The 21,834-nt window shown below is 52.0% G+C and overlaps 5 protein-coding genes across 5 annotated transcripts; 2 read left to right on the forward strand and 3 right to left on the reverse strand.

Moving 5' to 3' along the window:
* Positions 1-788: 788 nt before the first annotated feature.
* On the forward strand, positions 789-7,690 carry Aud_007241 (nucleoporin family protein; the record flags this gene model as incomplete). The annotated part of the gene is made up of 6 exons (XM_043292134.1): positions 789-885; positions 1,150-1,242; positions 1,606-5,381; positions 5,543-5,779; positions 5,835-7,511; positions 7,577-7,690. The coding sequence occupies 6 exons, from the start codon at positions 789-791 to the stop codon at positions 7,688-7,690; spliced, it is 5,994 nt and encodes a 1,997-aa protein (XP_043148069.1).
* Positions 7,691-8,619: 929 nt separating this feature from the next.
* Aud_007242 (putative MFS transporter) lies at positions 8,620-10,425 on the forward strand (the record flags this gene model as incomplete). The annotated part of the gene is made up of 2 exons (XM_043292135.1): positions 8,620-9,713; positions 9,801-10,425. The coding sequence occupies 2 exons, from the start codon at positions 8,620-8,622 to the stop codon at positions 10,423-10,425; spliced, it is 1,719 nt and encodes a 572-aa protein (XP_043148070.1).
* Positions 10,426-11,073: 648 nt separating this feature from the next.
* Positions 11,074-12,733, reverse strand: Aud_007243 (NADH-quinone oxidoreductase subunit NuoF; the record flags this gene model as incomplete). Its single annotated transcript, XM_043292136.1, has 3 exons — positions 11,074-12,231; positions 12,297-12,368; positions 12,473-12,733. The coding sequence occupies 3 exons, from the start codon at positions 12,731-12,733 to the stop codon at positions 11,074-11,076; spliced, it is 1,491 nt and encodes a 496-aa protein (XP_043148071.1).
* Positions 12,734-12,982: 249 nt separating this feature from the next.
* Aud_007244 (SET domain protein) lies at positions 12,983-15,498 on the reverse strand (the record flags this gene model as incomplete). Its single annotated transcript, XM_043292137.1, has 4 exons — positions 12,983-14,223; positions 14,275-14,534; positions 14,629-15,201; positions 15,458-15,498. The coding sequence occupies 4 exons, from the start codon at positions 15,496-15,498 to the stop codon at positions 12,983-12,985; spliced, it is 2,115 nt and encodes a 704-aa protein (XP_043148072.1).
* An 802-nt stretch (positions 15,499-16,300) lies between these two features.
* Aud_007245 (uncharacterized protein) lies at positions 16,301-20,471 on the reverse strand (the record flags this gene model as incomplete). Its single annotated transcript, XM_043292138.1, has 4 exons — positions 16,301-16,999; positions 17,590-18,264; positions 18,322-19,731; positions 19,791-20,471. The coding sequence occupies 4 exons, from the start codon at positions 20,469-20,471 to the stop codon at positions 16,301-16,303; spliced, it is 3,465 nt and encodes a 1,154-aa protein (XP_043148073.1).
* Between the last annotated feature and the right edge of the window lie 1,363 nt (positions 20,472-21,834).

The raw sequence follows: 21,834 nt of genomic DNA on the forward strand, positions 1-21,834 counted from the left end.
AGTAATCCGCCAGAGATGCCTGGAAACTACTCCCTCTGATGCTGCCCGCCTGATCAGGCACCTATGGTCACATGACAGTCGGTCGACAACGCTCCCCAGTAAAAGTTCCGCCGTTGAATGGGGTATTAATAAGGGAAACCCACCATGGGAGCAACTACTACAAAAGCACAATCACTTTTCTCCTGTTCACTTTCCTAGTTCAGATACCTTAGTAGCGAGTAGTGAGTAGTGAATAGTCCTCCAGGCCCAAACATATCTACAAAGTACCTTGAACTACTACAGTACCTTAGGTGACCAAGGTGCCTCGGAGGCTAAACCGCAACAGGCAATCCACTGAACTCTCCCATCTCACTTCGCTCTGGGGCAGCTTTCTTCCTCTTTTTCTTGATCTCTGCGCGTCACTTCTTCCCTTCCACCCCCCGTCCTCTTTGCCATCTTTCCTAACCCCATTGCCACCATCTCTTTAGATTCTTCGCTCTCTGGCTTTGACGGTCCTTTACAATCCGTCTTAAGCTAGGGTTGACTATTTCGCCCCTATAAAAAGCAGAGCCAGCGATCCGAGAGAAAAGCTAAAACAAACACAAACTCTTGTGAGCTTCCCTCTTGCGCGTCGAAGCCACTCTGACTCGCAAGTTTTCTTTCGAACTTTGACTTCGTGCGAAGGCGTCGCGATAGGTCACCTTTCTAACAGTTTATTCACATTCAGCACCTCTAATAACTCGGTCAACGATCGCTCTTGGCTTCTCAACTTATGAATTCTTAATCCTCAAAGAACGTCGTCAATCATCATGTCTTTCGGTGGCTTCGGAGGATTTGGACAAAACACCCAGCAGAGCTCTGGCTTCGGCGCCGGCTCTGGCTTTGGTGGTACAACTTCTGGAGGAGGTAGGTCTCATGATCCATCATCATGTTTCGATATCACCCATATCTCGCCCATCGTTCATAATTTGTTTGTCGTGCCTCGTTTGCTTTGGATCTCAGTCCAGGACTATGCTGGTGCCTCTGATGTCGACCCGCGACGGTCTCTCACAACCACTGGATCTCGCCACCACCCCGCGGATGACTCGCGACGAAGGGCGACGCAGTAGCCACAAGAGAAGGAATCGCAGCTTGACTACAGTCTCTGACCGCATCTTCCCCGTCATCTAGGCTTTGGATCCACCTCGTCCCCTTTTGGTGGCGGTAACACATCAGGCGGTAGCCTGTTTGGAAACACCTCCAGTAGCTTTGGTTCCGGCGGAGGTAGGTGCACAATGACGATGTTCATCAGCTTAGCGGTTCTTCTCTTCTCTGCGTCCCATCCTTGGACAGATCCCGGGGTTCTGCGCGCCTTTGGTTGGAGGAGTCTCGCAGTTATAAAGTGAACTGCGACCGTAGTTGCGTTACATACCAGTTGACCCAGTACTCAAGGGTCCAGGTCGCGGACTCTCCACTTCCGGAATACTTGATATGGTCCGCGCGTGTTGAGTTGTCCGGGAATATTGCCTCCAAGGCTTACATGGGATCCCTGTCCGAGGGCGGACTCTTTCAATCATTGATGCTTTGCCATTTTTTTTCTCAAAAAGACCCTCATCTTCAGCTACTAACACGGGATTTTATTTCTAGGCTTTGGAGCAAATACACAAACCCAACAGAACTCGCTATTCGGCAGCCAAAATCGCACTGGCGGTTTTGGCACTGGTACAACATCTGGTGGTAGTCTCTTCGGCGGCGGAACTTCCACCACAGGCGCTACTGGATTTGGTGGCTTCGGTTCGACGGGAACTACAGGAACGACTGGAGGCTTTGGAAGCACTGGAACAACTGGTGGTGGACTGTTCGGCAACAAGCCTGCTGGCGGCTTTGGCACCACCACCACCCCCCCCACTACCGGTACTACTGGTGGCTTTGGAACAGGAGGCGGTTTCGGAGGCGCTGCTGGCTTTGGTGGCACAGGAACCGCTTTTCAACAGGCAGTGCCTCCCTGTGAAGGCACTGGTAGCACTCCATTCAGCCCGTTCTCGGAGAAGGATAGCAGTTCCAATGTGACCAACCACTATCAAAGCATCTCTTTCCAGCAACCATACAGCAAATATTCCTTCGAGGAGCTGCGATTGGGCGACTATAACCAGGGTCGCCGGTTCGGAAACGGAAGTGGACAGGCCGGTGCTTTTGGAACCTCAGCCTTCGGTGGATCCGGTTTCGGAGCTCAACCGTCCACTGGATTTGGCAGTACGTCTTCGCCATTTGGCGCCGGCACCAGCGCGCCCTCCGCATTTGGCGCGACCCAGACCACTGGCGGATTTGGCTCTACCTCCACTAACCCTCTGTTTGGAGCCGCCAAACCAGCAACCTCCCTCTTCGGAGGAGGAACCTCCACAACGTCTCAGCCTAGCCTGTTCGGCGGTGCCACTGCCACGACTGGCGGCTTTGGTTCCACGCCAACTGGAACAACTGGAACAACTGGATTTGGAACGGGAACAGGAGCGGGAGGCTCGTTATTCGGCGGCAACACTCAACAGCAAGCTAAGCCTTTGTTTGGCGGAGGTGCAGGCACCGCTACAACTGGTACCGGCACCGCGTTCGGCGGATTCGGCGCGCAAAATACCAGCACGGCCAGTCCGTTCGGTGGTACTGCCGCAACCTCCTCTCCATTTGGCGGTCAGCAGCAGACCGGTGGTACGGGCGCGTTTGGTGGGTTCGGTCAGCAAAACCAGGCTCAGAACCAGACGCAGAACAAGGGGTTATTTGGCGGTTTCGGCGCGACCACCCAACAGCAGCAGCCTTCTGGCACTGGCCTCTTTGGTGGCGGTACAGCTGGTACTACGGGTACTTCCCTCTTCGGTCAGAATGCTCAACAGCCTCAGCAGCAGACCACAGGTGGTGGGCTTTTCGGAGGTAATACTCAGCAAACTGGAACAAGTTCACTTTTCGGTGGAAGTCAGCAGCAGGGCCAAAAGAGCCTGTTTGGCGCGGGAACATCTGGCACTGGCACAGGCACTAGCGCATTCGGAGGTTTTGGAGGAACCCAGAATCAACAGACGGGTACAGGCGGTCTGTTTGGTGGTGGCCAAGCTCAGCAGCAACAGAAGCCGAGCCTCTTCGGCGGCGCCACTGGTACCGGTAGCTCTCTGTTTGGGGGCCAAGGTACAACTGGCCAGACCACGGGTTCTTCGCTCTTCGGCAACACTCAAGGCCAACAACAACAAACTGGCCTCGGCACCAGTGGCCTCTTCGGTACAACTCAACAGGCACAACCCCTGCAACAGCAGCAGGCACAGCAGCCTGTTCCTGGAAGTCTGCAGGCTTCTTTGCTCGATGGCAATCCGTATGGCAACCAGTCCATCTTCTCCGGCTTGCCTGCTCCTAGTGCCCCAAGCCCTGGCCCCCTGGCCACACCGCTCTCTTCGTCAATCAAGCAAAAGCAGCGCACTCCACTGCCCGTCTACAAGATTACGCCAACTGCAGCGAATCGCCTTATCACACCCCCAAAGCGCCAGGGATACGGATTTTCCTACTCCACTTACGGATCACCCTCCAGCACTACTAGCACCCCTACTGGCCTGGGAAGCAGTCTCTTAGGCGGCAGCCTTCGCGGGAGTGTTGGTGGCAGCCTTGGAAGGGGTAGCTTCAGCAAGAGCTTCTCGACAAGCAACCTACGCAAGACTTTCGACCCAGAGACTGACAGTGTCTTGTCCCCCGGTGCGCTTTCTGGTACTTCTCGCTTGTCCAGTGGAAGCCTGAAGCGCTTGACCATCGATCGGTCCTTGCGCAACGACCTGTTCGCACGTCCCGCAAGCACTGCTGCTGCGCCGATCACTAATGGCGAGGATGCTACTCAGTCGACCGACAAAATGAAAAAGCGAGTGAGCTTCGATGCTTCATCTTCAAAGGCTCCTGACGCAACCACTGGCGGGGAAATCGTTCCTGTGGCATCGGAGAGCCCGGAACCTACGCCGGAGGAACTTGGATTCCTGCGCTCTATTCGCAAGCCTGGAAGCGTCAACGGAATCAACGGCGTAAAGACGTCCACTGAGATGGTTGCCCGTCCGGAGATGGAATCCGTCCGTAGCAAAGATCTTCCCTCTGTTCCAGAAGACTCTGAGCATGCAGCCATTACCGACAGCTCCAGCAGACTTCACTTCGTTCCCGGCAGTGACCCCAAACCTGGCGAGTACTGGATGAAGCCATCCCGTGCCGAACTCAGTAAGATGAGCCGTGAAGACCTCAAGCATGTTGTTGGCTTCACTGTCGGCCGTCAACGCTGTGGTCAGGTGACTTTTGATGAGCCTGTCGATCTGACAACCATCGACCTCGACCAGATTTTTGGCGGGCTCGTGGAAATTGGCGTGCGTAAGATCACGGTGTACCCTGATGAAGCAATTAAGCCTCCAATGGGCAAGGGCCTGAACGTGCCATCCATTTTACGGATAGAAAACTCGTGGCCGAGAGGTAGGGACAAGAAGTCACCTTCACCCCTTACAAGCGGGCCCCTTTTCGAGAAACACGTCGACCGGCTGAGAAAGGTGCACAATACTGAGTTTATCGACTACGAGACGGAGACGGGAACATGGATCTTCAAGGTCCCCCACTTCACCACCTATGGCCTTGATTATGAAAGCGATGATGAAGGTGAGAGCCTCAACCAAAGCACTTTAAGTGCTGCTCCTGACACTCCGACTCCGAAGGCCCAGACTCCCGCCCATCTCGCGAACACCGTGGGCTCGGAGCCAACCTCCACATTCACAACTGACGACTCTTTTGTTGGATCTGTGGCCGGGGTCGAGGACGACACTTTCGATTTCAAGAAGCGCAAGATGGTGCCGGGGGCGTTTGGTAATCAAGTAATGGAAACAATCGGAGACAAGGACGCGGCTTCTGTGGAAGAGGATGAGTCTTTTTTAGGGGACGGCTCCACGGGTTCAACTACTGAGCAGGATGGCGACGATGTCACCGAGAGCCAGCAGTCTGGCGAATCAGATGTTGAATTCGATGAAGGCGAGGAAATGGATATGGCGGGCACCTTTCCCAACCTTGATCATACCGTGGAGCACGACGATGCCAACAGTACCGACAGCTATATTGACAACACCCAACCCTCGTTGAGACCTTGGGAAACTCCCTCAAAGGCACGTCTCAACCTTAGCGGCGACTGGGCCGAACAGCTGCAGCGGACAATCAGTCCAAGGAAGCAAAACCGGGATGCACTTCGCGAAATACAAGCAAATGCCTTTACAGACCGACCTCTTCACGACGAATCGCCGAAGAAATCTGTGACCGACAGCCGACAGAAAGGGTTTGCGACGAGCATCGATCTGATGAACTCTTTGTTCCAGCAGCCGCGTAAGCAGCAGGGGCAATCTCCTCTGAAGGCGCAGCCGGTACAGCCAAAAGGTTTTGAGGTTTGACTCCCTTGATTCATTGCTATCTGTTCTTTGCCTTTGCGATTCGCTTGTTTAGGATGTAGTTTAGACGTTGTCCGCTGCACGCGGTTATTACAGATAGTCGAATGACAGCTAATTTATAGTGGAAATCTTGACTAATTCTCTTCTTCTACTCCTAGTGGCCTTATAACAAGCAACCGAAAACCTTCGCTGGCGAATCGAATGAACTAAACGAGGACGACCTGGCCTTTCACCACTCCTTCAAGCCGCGCTGGGGCCCAATGGATTCAATCATCTGCACGAGGAACGACATGGCAGAAGTCTCTCCTCAGACAGGTACCCGTTGGGAGGAAAAGTTTTCTGTCACCAGCGAAGAGAGAGACATTAAGGTGATGGTGTTCATGAAAGACAGCGAGGTATGTACCGATTCTGTACATTCCTAGGATATTTCACATGCTGACGGAGTCGTAGCTCAGCGGGATGGTAGATGCCCAAAGAAAGCAATCTCACATCCAGCGCGTTGAAGACATTCCTTTCGCTCGTCTGGCTAAGGCCGATTTTGGACAGTTCACGCAGACATCGCTGAGCTCGACACAATCGGACCAGGAAAGACTCATCTGGCAGCTCGCTAACATCTTGTTCAATGATGGGATCGAAGATGATATCTCTGCTGGGGTGCCACCACAACTCCGTCCCAAATACCTCCAACGTATCAAGAAGGACCGACTCAGTCGTCTATGGGAGAGCATCGTGCGCGAGAGACACGCCCATGACCTGGATAAAATTGAATCTTCTGAGGAGCGGGCTGTCCACCTTTTGTGTTCTCACCGAGTCGAAGAGGCATGCAAAGTTCTGATTGCGAGCCAAAATATTCATTTGGCTACGTTGGTCTCGCAAATTGGTCGAGATGCCACAACTAGATCAGACATGGCGAGACAGATTGAGATGTGGCGCCAGCACAACGTCTATTCCGAGATGACCGAATCGATCCGAGCTCTGTACGAACTCCTCGCTGGCAACTCACTCCGCAGCGAGGGCAAGTCCGGTGGTGCTTTGGAGGATCGTGCATCTACATTTACCTTCACCGAACGATTCGAGCTGGACTGGTTCCAAGCCTTTGGTCTCCGTTTGTGGTACGGTATTGCCGATGACGAGCCCATCGAAAATGCCGTTTTGAAATTCGCCAAAGAGGTGAGGAGCGGGGACGAATCTGCCTTTCCTTACCCTGCATCCCACCTGGAGGGAGATGTTATGTCGCGCGCGGCGTCGGACACTCTGGGCCGGGAGTCTCCTCTCTGGGTCTTGCTGAAGGTCTACTCGAGTACTACTGCTGCTGCCAAGAGTTCTGATTTGCCAGCACTCGAATTCCCGGCTGCCCTGCTTCCTGAATCTGTCACTGGTGACAAGCTCTCTAACCGGTTGCCGTTCCAGCTGTATCAGCTGCTCACGGCCGCTGTCGGACAACACGACAGTTTCAAGATCAACTCGTTGCGGGCTGACCAATTGGTGTGGGATTACGCTTGGGAGCTTAGTTCTAGTGGGGAGCTTGGGCAAGCACTCTTCGTTCTACTCCATCTCTCTCAAGCGTCGGATCGTGAACGTGCTGTCAAGGAAACGTTGGCACGCTTCGCATCCTCCTTACCCGAACCAGTGACTGCGGAGGGTGCACCAGATGCCACCTGGCAGTATCTCACCACGGAGTTGCAGCTTCCCGAGGCCTGGATCTGGGGTGCGAAGGCTTTGTTTGCTCGTGATAGCGGCGATGCCGCCCGAGAGGTGGATTGTCTGATCCGTGGTAAGAATTGGAATGATGCGCACTCCACTTTCTGCCACGTCGTGGGACCAACTGCGGTTATTGAACGGGACTACGCCACTCTGGAGGCATTGATCTCGGGCTTTGGCGAGGGACCGGAACGCAAGGTCCAAGGCTGGGCGAGCGGCGGTGGAATCTACGACGATTTCCTGCGCCTTGTCACTGCCAAGAATGGAAGGCGTGATCCTAGTCGGTTGAGCCGCTTAGTGAATGCGCTTGTCACGATGGGGGAGACGATTGGCAAGGGGTCTGGAGTGGAGGGCTTGGAGGCAAGAGTCGCCTTCAAGGAAATGAGCCGAGCGGTAGCCGGTTGGACTACACGTGAGGACGTCAGCGTAAGTACTGCATCTTTCTCAATGCTACTGTTGTCCCTGATTCAAACATAACTGACGAACAACAGACGATCGAGTTGCCCTCTGTGCTCAACCTACCTCTTACTGGCGACGCGCGCATCATGCAAACAGCAGAGATGAGTCGGAGGTACTACAATACTATCATGGCTGGAGGTTATTGAAGAGGGAAAAAAGCAAGGAGGTCCTTTGTATTATGAAAGATATGTGTGCATTTGTGACCATTGAGGTGACTTTGATGACGTTTGGTTCTCCCTCACTCTCGCTTTCTTGGATTTGCCAGCTGTTGCTACGGCAGCTCTGCCTGCAAATGGGTTTCTCTACGCTATTGCTTGGATTCGAAAGACAAATGCAGCGTGTCATCCAGAAAGGGAATCGAGTCAGTTTTACGAAGTCGCGTTGTTCTTCCTCTTTTTTTGCGTGTATCTCCCTACCCTGTTTTACCGTTAGATCTAATCAAGCATGGTGTTTCTAGTGTCTTTCTAGTGTACCTTAGGAATAGATGCCTCAGGTAATCTTGAATCGTGCCTGCCTGATCTGGTCGTCATTCTGTGCTCATTATGAATAGAGAGAAAGAGGAAAGAGCGGTGGGCGACCCCCGGTTCAGGCTTCTGGCCCGGTTCCGGCTTCGTCTTGATTGGGCTTCTGGCCAGTGATACCAGTTCCCCGTTGTGCAAAGGCGACACAGAGCTTCGACTGAGAGAAGACGACAGCCTTCCTCACTTCGGGTCTGGTCTTGTCTTGTCTTCTTGCCAAAGCCCTTCACTGTCCTGTGCCTGGCTAGGTGCATCACTGTTTGTCTCCGTTGCCAGTCAGAGACCTGGATACGCACTTCAAAGCGCAACATAATCAGTCGGATTTGCCAACGTATACAAGTGTCCGGATTCTCTATACGAGATCGCAGTCCTTGAGGGCAGATCTATCCTTGCTTCTTTCAAGAAGGGGCGGAAGCAGAGAAGGAGAGAGAGACCGGGAAGTAACGCAATACAGCAAAGCAGATGCACGTACCCTTGTCCTGGCTCGGTGTCTGTGTTTCCTTCCGAGGGCTAATCTCTTTCTTGTAGCAACCCCACAAGTACGGAAACCATCGACAATGTCTGGCGGAGTGCGCGAAGTCCAGGAGAGAGTCGCGCCCTCCTCTTCTTCCAACGACGGCGAGAATGTGATTCGGTACCATGTCGATAAGCCGGCAGAGGCATCCTCAGGCTCGGATCCTTCTGCTCTTGAAGCTCAGGCCACAACCCTGCAGGCAGACGGCGAGACCGAGGGTGAAGCTCATTCGGCCTTTAGCAAGAATGAGAAACGCTTCATCGTCTTCATGATCACCATGGCGTCGTTCTTCTCTCCTCTGTCCGCCCAGATCTACTTCCCTGTCATGCCCACGCTTGTTAAAAACTACCATCTCACTACTGCCTTGATCAATCTCACCATCACCACGTACCTGATTTTGCAGGGTCTAGCTCCGAGTTTCATCGGCACATTTGCCGACTCGGGAGGTCGTCGTCCGGCATACATTCTTGCGTTCACTGTCTACCTGGCTGCTAACATTGGCCTCGCATTGCAGAATAGCTACGCGGCGCTGATGGTTCTTCGCTGTATCCAAAGTGCGGGTAGCAGTGGAACCATTGCCTTTGGCTATGGAGTTGTAGCGGACATTGCAACGGCAGCGGAGAGAGGGAGCTTCATTGGACCTGTGTCTGCGGGTGTTATGGTGGCGCCGGCTCTTGGGCCTGTCATTGGAGGTATTTTGGCGAAGTTCCTCGGCTGGAGAAGTGTTTTCTGGTTTCTGGTTATCATCAGCGGTGGTTACCTGGTGGTGTTCATGATCACGATGCCAGAGACTAATCGCAATATCGTCGGCAATGGGAGTGTCCCTCCCAAGCAGTGGTGGAGGATGTCTGTCATTCAGTACTTGGCCGCACGTCGTCGACTAAAGAAGATGACAGCCGAAGAACGCCTCACTCATCAGGAGCAGGGAGCCAACCTCAACCATGCACGTGAAGAGAAGAAGCTTTCGTTCCCGAATCCACTCACGGCTTTCGCGATCTTGCTAGAAAAGGATGCATTCATCGTCGTCTCATATGTTGGATTGGCCATGTTGGCTAACACTGCGCTCCTGACAAGCACACCCAACCTTTTTGGCAAGCTGTATGGCTTTAACGACCTTCAAATTGGTCTTTGCTATATGTAAGTGCTCTCTGTTGATCCAGCCCTGGGAATGGCTTGTCAGACGACCAGAGATATGCTGACTATATCTGTCTCATGGAATCCTAGTCCTCTCGGTGTGGGTTCATGTATCGCAGCCATTCTCAACGGCAAGCTGCTGGATTTCAACTATCGCCGTATTGCTCATAAAATAGGCATGCCAGTGAATCGAAAGAAGGGTGACGATTTGCGGGGCTTCCCTATCGAGAGGGCTCGTCTGCAGGCTTTCTTCCCCCTCATGGCTCTCGGTGTAGCTGCCTTCATCCCGTACGGCTGGGTCCTTCAGCAGGGAGCGCCGCTGGCGGCACCCCTTGTCCTGCAGTTCATCATCGGATTCAGCTTCATCGCCTCCCTCAACACGCTAAACACGCTCATGGTGGATCTGTTCCCAGACCGAGCGTCTACCGCGTCTGCGGCATCGAACCTCGTTCGATGCTGGCTGGGAGCCGTCGGAGCCGCTGTGATTGACCATATGCTTACCGCCATGGGCTGGGGCTGGTGCTTCGTCTTCTGGGGCTTGTTGATGCTGGCTGGCCTAGGCCTGCTGTGGGTGGAGTACCACCATGGCATGAAATGGCGTCTGGCAAGACTCACCAAGCTGGATCAGAAACGGGTGGAGAAGGAGACTCAGAAGGCCGCAAGCGAGAACAAGGACGTGCACCGAGATGAGAACGAGACAAATTCGGAGAATTGAAATCGAGATTTTCTGGTTGACGTTCTCTTGACACAAAACGACCTTGGGCTGAAAGAGATGGAGGAGTGAATATCACACTGGCATGATGGCTGAGATCGAAATATGGTTGCTTTTTCTGCCTGTCCGACACAATAATACTAATTAATTTGCTAGAAGAGGTTGATTGGTTTTCGTGCTAGCTATGCAGCCTTTACAAGGAAGAATTGAAGAACTATTTGAAGCTGTTGCAGCTAGAGGCCTTATCTGTAGTAGGACTATGGGAATACTCTCGTAGCCGTTGCTGCATAGCTAGTTAGGTAGTTACTTGGAGATGAGCTTATGTAACCGAACGCTTACTCAATTAGGACTCCTTAAAAGACGCAAAATACTTCAACAGATGAGATTATTCGATTTGCTACCAGGGAACTGTACATGACTGAACGTAAACAGAGCAGGAGGAGAAAGAAAGATAGAGGTTATACGCGGACACGAAACACAAATCACTCCATGGCTTTGTGACGGGCGGGTCTAAAGGATGTATGTTTACCATATCTTTTTTATATCCCGGCTATGGTTGGGTGAAAAGTAGGCGGGGGGAAGATGAGAAACCATTTTTATCGCCGCGGGATGGGATCAAAGACAAAGAGGTATGGAATGGTTATGGTAAGTTTACATGCCAGGGGAGATCAACTTGCCCTCGGCCTTGCTGTTCGGGTGCCAGCCACCAGCAAAGGGCTTCGCGCCCAGCTCGCGCTCGTACTCCTTGATTCTGGCCTCCAGCTCGGGACGGAAGTGTCTGATGAGACCCTGGATGGGCCAGGCGAAGGCCTCGCCGAGGGCGCAGATGGTGTGGCCCTCGACCTGCTTTGTGAGTTCCTGCAGCATGTCGATCTCGCGCTCGCGGGCCTGGCCCTTCTCCATGCGCTCCATCATCTGGGCGGTCCACTTGCTTCCCTCGCGGCAGGGGGTGCATTGGCCGCAACTCTCGTGCTTGTAGAACTTGGACAGACGGGAGATGGCGCGGACGATGTCGGTGGACTTGTCCATGACGATGACGGCGGCAGTACCCAGACCGGTCTGGGAGTCCTTGAGGGAGTCAAAGTCCATGATCTGGTTGTCGCAGACGGACTTAGGGATGACGGGGGTGGAGGAACCACCGGGGATGACGGCGAGGAGGTTGTCCCAGCCGCCACGCACACCGCCGCAGTGACGATCGATCAGCTCACGCAGAGGGATGGACATCTCCTCCTCGACCGTGCAGGGGTTGTTGACGTGACCGGAAATACAGAACAGCTTCGTACCGGAGTTGCGCTCGGCGCCGAACGAGGAGAACCAGCTGGCTCCACGACGCATGATGGTAGGGCAGACGGCGACGGTCTCAACGTTGGTGACGGTGCTGGGGCAGCCGAACAGACCGACGGCGGCGGGGAACGGGGGCTTCAGGCGAGGCTTGCCGGCCTTCCCCTCGATCGACTCGATGAGAGAGGTCTCCTCACCACAGATATAGGCACCCATTCCGCGGTGGATGTAAACATCGAAATCGTAGCCGGTGCCGCAGGCGTTCTTGCCAATGAGACCAGCCTGGTAGGCTTCGTTGATGGCCCGCTGGAGGACGGTTGCTTCGTGGTAAAATTCACCACGGATGTAGATGTAGGCGGCGTTGGCGTTCATCGCACGACCGACAACGAGGCAACCCTCAATCAGCTTGTGGGGATCCTTGCGCATGATCTCACGGTCCTTGCATGTGCCCGGTTCACCCTCATCGGCGTTGACAACCAGGTATCGGGGTCTGGGGTCCTTATCCCAGTCCTTGAAGTTCATGAAAGACTAATGCAGATAAGATATTAATGGGTTTCCCGAAGCTCACCGTCTTGGCACGGAGGAGGACTTACATATTTCAGACCCGAGGGGAAACCAGCACCACCACGACCACGCAGACCAGAGGCCTTGATCTCGGAAATCAGCTGCAGATAAGTTAAGCTCATATTAGCTTCAATGTCCAGTATAACCCCGCAACATGAATGCACGACCACAGAATATCCTCGGTGGGTGCAAAGGACAGGCGTACCCAATCATGACCCTTCAAAACAATGTCCTTAGTCCTGTGCCAGTCTCCAAACTTCATTGCCGACTTCAAATCAGCGCCGTGATGTCCGTAAAGGTTTGTGAATATCCGGTCCTGGTCCCGCAGGCCGCCATGATGTCGTACGGGGTGTGCGTTGTCCTGGACACTGGCGAAGGAGCGGGCAGCCGAACCCTGAACGCGGAGAGAGCGGGAGGAGAGGTTGGCGATTGAGGAAGGCGACGGAGCCGCCGCTCGAGATATCATGGTGGTAGATGGCCCACTTGCTGGGAATTGACGGGGGATAGAGGAATTGGCTCGAAGAGAGAGAGGTGGAAGGGTCAATTGGGGATGATCACCGTCGTTGAGCTTCACGGCGCGGCAATTCCTGCGCTTGCTGAATATCCGCCTTTGGCTACCCGCTGATTGGTCCGTATCAGTCACGTGCTCAATGCTTAGTCATATATGCGTTACATCAGATTTCTGGCATTCTGGATCTTCTGTTTCCACTACGATCTATTGCGGAATATACAAATAAGTCATCGTAGACAGCATAACGGAGCCCTGACCTGATCCTCCTGCTCGTAACAACGCCAAGGGATCTTCAGGCGCCTGCACACATTCCTCCTCTGTAGCCATCCAGGCCCATCGCAACCAGTTCGGAGAGAGCCACCAGTTATCTGTTTTCCAGTCTCCGGTGAACGAAGCTAGGTTCGAGAAGATGTCTGGATTCTGATCTCTCATCTGATCGAGCATGTCATCGAACAAGCTGACCATCTTTTCATCATCTTCATCCTCCAGCATCCATGCCACATCCTCTGGGGGCGGTGGATACTTCTCAAGAAGAAAGCTAGCCCATGTAGACAATCTGGCAGAAAGTTGTGATTTATCAGCCGTTGTGTTCCTGTGGGTGGCGACCACGAAACACAAGAATATCGGAAAGGCAAATGGCGATGTCTCGTCGCTTCCTTCTAGCATGGGTATCGCCTTTTCAGAGTTGCTCAAAACGTCTTGGAAGAACACTTTGCAAGGTCGTTGTATCTCAGCGGGAAGAGCGCCGGACAGTTCTTTCAAAGTGAAAAGTTCGCCGTTGTTAGCAAGGAGCGATTTCCGTTCAAGGATTCTCACTTGTATACGGGACTTGACCTCGTCAGAGAAATTCTTCGCAGATAAACGAGCCATATGAGTGCTAAGCAAACGCTTGGTTTCTTCCCAGCTTCCATCATAATCATGCTGCCGTGCGCGGTTGAGCGTCCAGGCAGCAATAACGAGAGCTGTCTCTGACAAGCGGATCTGACTGTCACGATAAATCTTCGCATGTGTCTGTTTGATGTTTTCGGGATTTCCCAGGCCTTCTGATGAAGACCTCAACTTCACAATATGTGTGATCAATTCAATGATTATCTGGCTGAGAGCGGCTAGGACCGTCCGGGAGTTGCCATATGCATCTGAGATTCGGATGTCCTCCTCGGTGATTTCAAGGGTCTCTAGCTCCCTGTTATTGGCACCAAGTATGGAAACGGCATTGAAAAGGGCTGGCGAGAAGATTGAATGTTCCATGGCAGTGTCTGGTGCGAGGAGAGGATAGAAGATATTGAACACGTAGTAATGATTCTCTGTGGCTTTAGGCCTCTCGGGATACATCTGCTGCTGATAGGATCTGGCTTGATCGAGGGGGCTACCTGGAGGTTCTCGCAAGCTGACGATCCGATAGTCGCACGGGTTGTCTGGAAGGCAAAAGCCATAGTTCATCATCACTTTGAAGTTAACTTTCAATTTGTTACATAGTCATTCCACTTTCGACTTACACTGTTCGTTGTTGCGAGGCCCGTAATTATTTGAGATTTCCTGCCCGGAGGCAACGTCTTCCAGCACCACAAAGGCGACATCTTGCTTGCCAGCGCGCCACTCTACCTTGGCAAGAGGCCGATGATTCATCAAGTCAATGCAGGGCAGAAGTACTGACACACCATCTTCAGGCAGCTCTACATCAGTAACTGCCTCGGCAAGCACCTTGGCTGAAAACGCCCGCGATACGAGGATGGACGAAGACCAGAGGTAGAGATCCCTATTGTGGGTTTCGTTAATACACTTTTGCTGGGCAACGCCGAGCAGCGTGAATCAACATAGAGAAGGGAGGTTGTCCAAACATCTACACATACCATGTGTACTGATCAACGTCCTGGAAGCCGGCCTTCCGAAGCTCAGTAATTCCATTCTCGTACTTTTCCTTCCATACCCCCATTCTCTGCTCTCTAGCCGGTGCCAGACTCGTCCCATCCAACCACCGCAAATCATCCCCCTCATAATACAATGGCGTAGTCAGGGAAAGTGGCTGAGGAAGCGTCCGAATATACGGGAACCAAAACCCTTCTGAGCTCCTCAGATACTGACCGATCAAGAAGAAAATAGATGATTCATGGGGTCCAACAGCATCGACAAAATCGCGCGGAAGCTGCACCCCATGAGCAGAGAAAGAGGCCGTCCCATTGCCTTCCTCGTCGGCGGGAAGAGGATGCTCGACAATGTTGAGGTATGACATGGTTGCAGCCACTGGGATCTTGATGAGATGCGTGTCCTTTGGGACACCAGTTTTCCAGTCTTTCTTGACATTGAAATGAACACCTCGTTGTTCGTCTTTGGCGATCTGAACACTTTCATGCAGGTAGCCGCCATTGCTGGTCATCCATTCCACGAGCGTGATCCATTTTTCTAGGTCCTTATCACCAGTAGACCTAGACGCTTCCATTAGACATAATGACAGAATTTGGGCTGTGTGAACCAGGAATGATTAGGGATATTGAGGGAAGTCTGTCTCATCAGAATGCGAACGCTGAAGGGCAAGATTGCGCTATTACGAATAGAGACGTCCAGCTTCGCACTTCCCCTTCAACAGAAGTTATAGGATTGTATACGGGGATGTGAGTCCATCTCCGCGAGAACGATCCCAGGTAGCATAGCAAAACATAAAAATTCGAGCTTTAAACCTACCCCGGTGGCAGCAACGCTGAATGATCACCACTGTCCGCCATGGTGCTCAAACCAACTAGCGAGTCTTTCCCTGTTTAACTGACTAGGCAGCCCTCGCGACCCTCGCAGCTGTTCTCAAGGGAAAGACTAAGATCGTGGGGATGTCAACGATGGACACGGAGAGCTCATACAATTGCTTGGAGGGGCAATTTTGGGATGATGAAATGCGGCGTCCCACTTTTTTCTCGGGCGTCTCGAAAGTCATGGAAGCCATCAACAGCTTGTAAGTATGGACATGACAGCGAGAATTTTTTATTACTCTAGAGTACATTCTCATACATTTAGATAACGATTTTAGAAGCTTGTTTTTAGTTCTCTAGCCTTATAGTCTTCAATCACCAGGGGTCAACTTCTGACATTATAGTACGCAAAGAAACATTGAATTGGTTTCGCTCAGTTATCGTACAAAGTCCAGTAAAGAGAAGAAAGGAAAAGACAACAGGCTATATCAATAAACACAGAGCCATTTAAGTAAGAAATGAAACGCCAGTAATGTTGCACTTGCCGCCACACCGGTCAGTCGCTAGAAGCAGATATCACCATTCAGAACAGCGCATGGCCACCTGTAGGTTAATCCTAATGCCAAGATCTTCTTGTTTAGAGAAGGTCATCTCTATTCCGCTCTCAACAGTATACAAGTTCATGCACATTTCGATAGTGTACATCGTCATGAAAAAGAGAAAGGAAATAGTCCATGCGTCCCAGAGTGCCAAACACAATTACCGCCAGGAAATGAAATGCAGAGCAAACCAGCGCAGATAATAAATTCTAGAGGACAATCTTGGTCATATCCATCCATGGCAGTTAAGGTGCGGAAGATTTTCTCCCAGGAACCAAGATTTCGACTAGTCCATCATCTTCGCCGTCACTGCTGTCATTGTCATCGTCGTCCCCAAAAGGAGACGGACCAAACTGTGATCTTCGGAAGCTCCTGTAGCGGCCAGGCCCGAGATCTGGGTATCCTAGAGATTCGTTCATGATAGCTTCGTCCTCTTCATCTGAGTCGAGCATTTCAGAACCGAGTGAGGGACCGACCATCTCGCCCATGTCATCCTCGTCATCATCAACTTCCAGAGGAACGCGCTCCTTGCGCCTCATGTCTACCCTGCCTTCCCCGTCATCATCCGAGGAATTAGTGGACATTGAATCGGGTGGGCTGAAGCCAGACTCGGGAAAAGTGGGCGATGAGAACGGCTCGTCCTTGCGCGTATGTGGAAAGTCGCTGGAGGGGAAAGCGGCTCGGGAAGGCGAGTCCGTACCATCACCGTCATCGTCCAAGCCCGCAATCACAAAAGGGTTGGATGGCCACTGAACATCGCCATTCTCATGCTGGTTACTTTGGTTTTGAGGCTCGCCTTCATTGCCGCCCGTTTCAGCAGCTTGCTGTTTCTGTGCGGCAAGCCGTGCTGCCAGCTGCCGTCGCGCGCGAGACGGTCCGAGGCTGAGAGGAGCAGGAGGTGGAGGAAGAATTGGTATAGGTTGACTTGTTGAGTTGGAAGATGCCTAATTTCACAACGTCGTCAGCACATGCTGTGGCTTGTATTACAACAAAGGGGATTGGATCAACTATGATGGCAGGGAGGAAGAGGGTCTGCATGAGTCAAATCGTCCGGGCTAGAACAGTGTCCAGACAACTGAGTGACTCAGGAAATTGAGAACAGACCCAGAAGTCCATAACCCATCATCGGTCATCATTCAGATGCAGCTGGTCCTCTAGAAATGCATGAAATCAAGTTTGTATATCAATGCCTGAAGGAGCAGCCAATGGACTAAATATCCAACTAGACCATCCGTTCAGACGGGTGCCGCAGGACCTCGCGGGATTCGTCACCAAGATTGGTCTGTACATGGACAAGAAGCGCTGAAGATACACGCTCTATGCTTATGCTCCCCAATGCCATCACATCTCCTTCACCATCAACACCTATACGGCGCCAGTCTTCATCGACCGTTTGATGAGAGACAAGAAAGTTTGATCAGGGAGGGGAAGTGGAAATGGAGTAGAACTGGAGGAACGGAGTTATTTGGGAGAAGACGAGAGGGAGCTCTCATGCATCGTTCATGTCAATGTCAGTAAATAGATCATCACCCACATTTTCAGGAACACCTTCGGCGGATTGTTCGGTTAGGTTTCTGTCGTCTTGTTCCTCCATTTCCTCATCCTCATCGTCGCTGGAGCTTCCGAAGCCGCTCAGCAGAGAGCTGCTGCCACCACCAAGACCAAAAGCGCCACCAGAAACACTGCCCTGGTTCATGTCGAAGTTTTGGAAGCCTGAATTGCTGGCGCCACCATTCAAGCCAGCCTCGGCGAGCGCTGAAGAAGCGTTGCTGCTTTGACCTTGATTTAGCAGGCCCTGACGGTGCCCGATAGCCATATCTGGTCGTACACCGCCGAGGATTGCATTATCTCGCTCTCGTGTCTCGGAAAGAGTTTGCTCCACGTAATCGATCCACTCCGGGTTCAAGACGCTTTCCATCACCGTAGGAGAAAGTAGCTCGGGTGGATGACGCTCGCTGAACTTGACAACCTCTTCTGCAATGAGGGTAAGATGACCCATGTAGCCGAGTCTGATGCGTTGCGTCCGCTGCGCTTCATCGCTTCGCTTTTGTCCAGCAACAATCGCCTGCGTAATGCGCCCTGTCTCAAAAAGATCGATTGCAAGACATCTATTGTAACCGCGCTCCATAGGTCCGTTGAAAACTTGCTGAATAACATCATACACAACGTTGTGAAGAAAGTTGTTCCATGGAAAGCGGAAGAAGAAATCCTAGAACACCCAGAGTCAGATTTCGACACAATGCGTATGTCGCGCGGACTAACTTACCAGTATCGTGGGCACGACCTTATTCTTCACAAACATAATCTTGAGATAATCACCAACGACCGGTTGGCCGTTCGGATCGAGCTGAACGTAGGAATTGAGGTGCGCCCGCAAGTCTTCAGCATCAGTGTTTGAGGGCACCGAGTCTAATCCACGGTCTGTGGAATCCTGAAAATTCCCGACCTGGCCAGCAGTATCAGGTGTTGAAGCTACTGAATCCTTTTCCTGTTGTTGTGTGGAGAACAGAGGCGCTGGTACAGCTGCGGGGTCGGACGACATCTGTGCAGCAGAGGGCGACTCCGAGTCATTCGAGGGGAGAATCTCAGACTTTCCGACATCTCCCTGGGCCGTGGTTTCCTCGGAGGCCCGTTGGTCTCCCAAATCCATTGCATTGAGCTGGTCTGTTAGGTCAGAAACCGTAGGCGGGAGACTTTTGTCAGAGCTGTTTCCTTCTTTTGTGTCCGTTTCAGCCTCGGCATGATCATGGGCTTCGCCGGAATCATTTTCTTTGTCGTTCATCGAGGCTGATGTTCTCGATGCATCGCTCACTTCCGGCTCAGTCTGCCGACTATCAGGCTCCGTTCTCTCGGCAAGTTTCTCCTTGTCGACTAGGACGCCAGAAGAATCGACGTCTTCGAACCCATCCTCACCAGTGTTCGATATTTCAAGGACTCGAGAATCCTCAGGGGAACCGGTGTCGAGAACAGAACCATTGATAAAGTCTGCGGTAGAATCGTTGCCTTCGAGAGCAGACGACTCTTTGTGCGGATTGAAGGCGCCTTCGCGGAAAAGTCTTTCTCGTTCAGCATCGCGTTGGCGGACATACTCATCACTTCCGGGTTCGTTCAGAAGACCCATGTTACTGCAGTGCAACAACTCTGCCATCAATTCGCATGTCTTGAAACGGTCAAAGCCGAGAGGCTCAATTTTAGCGCCCCAAGCAGAGCTGAGCTGTCCTCTCTCCACGCTTCGTACTTTTCCATTGTCATTGATCGTATGCTTGGAGCTTCGAATCAGTGCCATGAAGTCTGGTATGTGTTTGGCAAAAATCCGAAGCAGGTTGCCCAGATAGATAGGGTCGTATGTCGTAGGAGGCGAATCAGGGCCACCCATGGTCTCTGGGTCGTAATCCGAGTTATTTTTCCGAATAACTTCAATCACGATACCAACGCCCACTGTCAACGGGTTTCCACCTTGCAACATGGCCTTGATTAGAGTCTCTACGCACTGTGCGGAGACGAGCTGGCGAGTGAGGCTATTGGGTCCAATGCAGGATTGGTCGTTCTGAGTCGCATTTGCCGAAATAGTGATGATGGCCTTGAGAAAGTCTCCTGCAGAGGTTTGCACGGAGGCCGGGTGCTCTGGGGTTAAGAAGGACAAAAGAGTAGGAATCAGGTTCTGTGTTTTCAGCCACTGCGATGGGTGTCAGTCTTGACCATTAAAAAAAGGGGACTTTTTTCTGATGAACACACATCCACAATTCCCTGGCCTCCTTCGGCCTTCTCCAGACTGATAATCTTCAACAAGAGGTCCATGACCATGGGATTGTCGACATGCTGGAGGATCGCCGGGACAATACCGTCCAGAGACTTGAAGAACTCCAGCATCTCACTGGTCTTTCGATCAAACAACGTTTCGTTGACTTTCGTGAAGTAACCCGCCTGAATAGGGTCCAACGAGGGTCGCCTCCTCACAAAGCCCCAAAAGTCGCGCAGGTAGCTTGTGTTCGCCATTATTGACTCCAATATTGACCATGTTTCAGACGAGAGAATTTCGCACGCGATGTACGCATGCTTCAAACGGTTCTTCTCAGCTCGGTCCAGATCTTCAGGATGCAAGATCTCCTTCAGCGGGTCGACTTTCTTCTCTCCCTCGGTTGGAGCATCTTTATTCGTTTGAAGGTCATTAGAGTCGTTCGAATCGTCCTCGTCGTCATCATCATCTTCGTTCACCAGGCTGGGTGCAATCACGTAGTCCATAAGGCGTTTCAAGACATTATCTTCTCGTAGATATTCTATGAGTTTCGTATTATGTTGCTTGAGCTCCTGAATCAACTCTGACTCGTCCAACAGCTCTTCGAGACTGACATCAGGCTTGTCGAGCAGGGTATCAATGGTGGAGACACTCGCGTATCCCCCGAAGCGCCAAAACATCTTGAACTGTAGATTCGAGAGAAAATCGTCATGGAAAACAGGTAAGGTATCACAATCACACTTTTTGTTCTTGGGCTGATCCGCTCCGAGAGTCGTAACGGAGACGTCTAAATGATACAGCGCAGCGAGTAAGAAATGCCGATTGGTTCAACGTACGGAAGTTATTCCTGCTAGATTAGAAACGTTTCCAAAAAGGTTCGATTCGTGAGCTTTGGCTCAAGAGAGAGCGATGATAATTGTTGCGGAATGTATACGGTCGGAGCGGCCAAGCGCTGCGTGTCGGAACTCAGTAAGTCAGCAATCATTTACTAGTTAGAGCATATTCAAGCGGTTGAATGGTGCAAACCAGGGTGTAGCCCAGTAATCGGAGCCTTAGGGGCGTCATTCATTCTGAAGAGGGGAAAGGGACACTAAGGGATAACAGCAGGGGGAGGCTGGCAGGAAGGAGGCAAATACGCCAGGTCAAAGACGAGATAGCGATTCAACAGGACAAGGGAATAAGAGTGAAACGATTCATACCTTCAAGACCTTATGATAAGTGAGTGACAAAGAATGAGAAGGCGGCGCCAGACTCCTTATGGAGTGTTTTGTAGGACCGGCGTAAGTTGATCGAGTCCGTGTTTCCTTGCGTGGCACAGGAACCTGTTGCACAGGCGAGACCAGTCGGTCAAGTTGGTGGGAGAATCAACCGTCGGTCGTCAAGGTACAGTTGTAGACGGTCAATAGAGGACAGAGTCACAGCTGACGTTCAGGGATCACGTCGACGTGCTGCGCTGGCGGCTGCGTCTGGATCGGCCGGCAACTTTGATCCCTGGAGGACTGATGAACCAGGCTGAGCGGAAATACCCAACGAGATCCGACAAGCGGCGGCGGGGAAATTCCACGCGACCTCTAGGCGAGAGGTGGAGGGGGAGATGAAAAGAAGAGCTGGAAAATGTGACAGATCGTTTCAGGGTGGTTTTGAAGTAGATAAACTTTATGACAAGAAGAATGAAATCATATTTTCTATATTCAGGTGTACTCCGTAGTATATGAGTCGATGGTCACGACATCTGGACTCTTTCTCTTCCTTTCGTTGTCGATGGAGGAATGTTGGTGCTTTCCGATGCGCTGCGACCTGAACGATCTCACAATACTCGGTAGTCGCTTGCTGAGTGCGTCGTTTATGACAATTGCAATGGGCAAACTTGATAAATATAGATCAGGTACCGCACTGGGGCTGCTTAGTGTTAAATACTTCGAAGTCAAGCAGGTCTCCGTGATTACGTCCCACTGAGGTCGATGGACAACAAGGACTTTAAAGGGACCATCCACCCACACAGACAGACAATAATCAACGTGGTCACACGTGCTATAAGCCGCC

The sequence above is a fragment of the Aspergillus udagawae genome (genome assembly GCF_001078395.1).
Source record: "Aspergillus udagawae IFM 46973 DNA, scaffold_5, whole genome shotgun sequence".
In the NCBI taxonomy this organism is placed as follows: Eukaryota; Fungi; Ascomycota; class Eurotiomycetes; order Eurotiales; family Aspergillaceae; genus Aspergillus; species Aspergillus udagawae.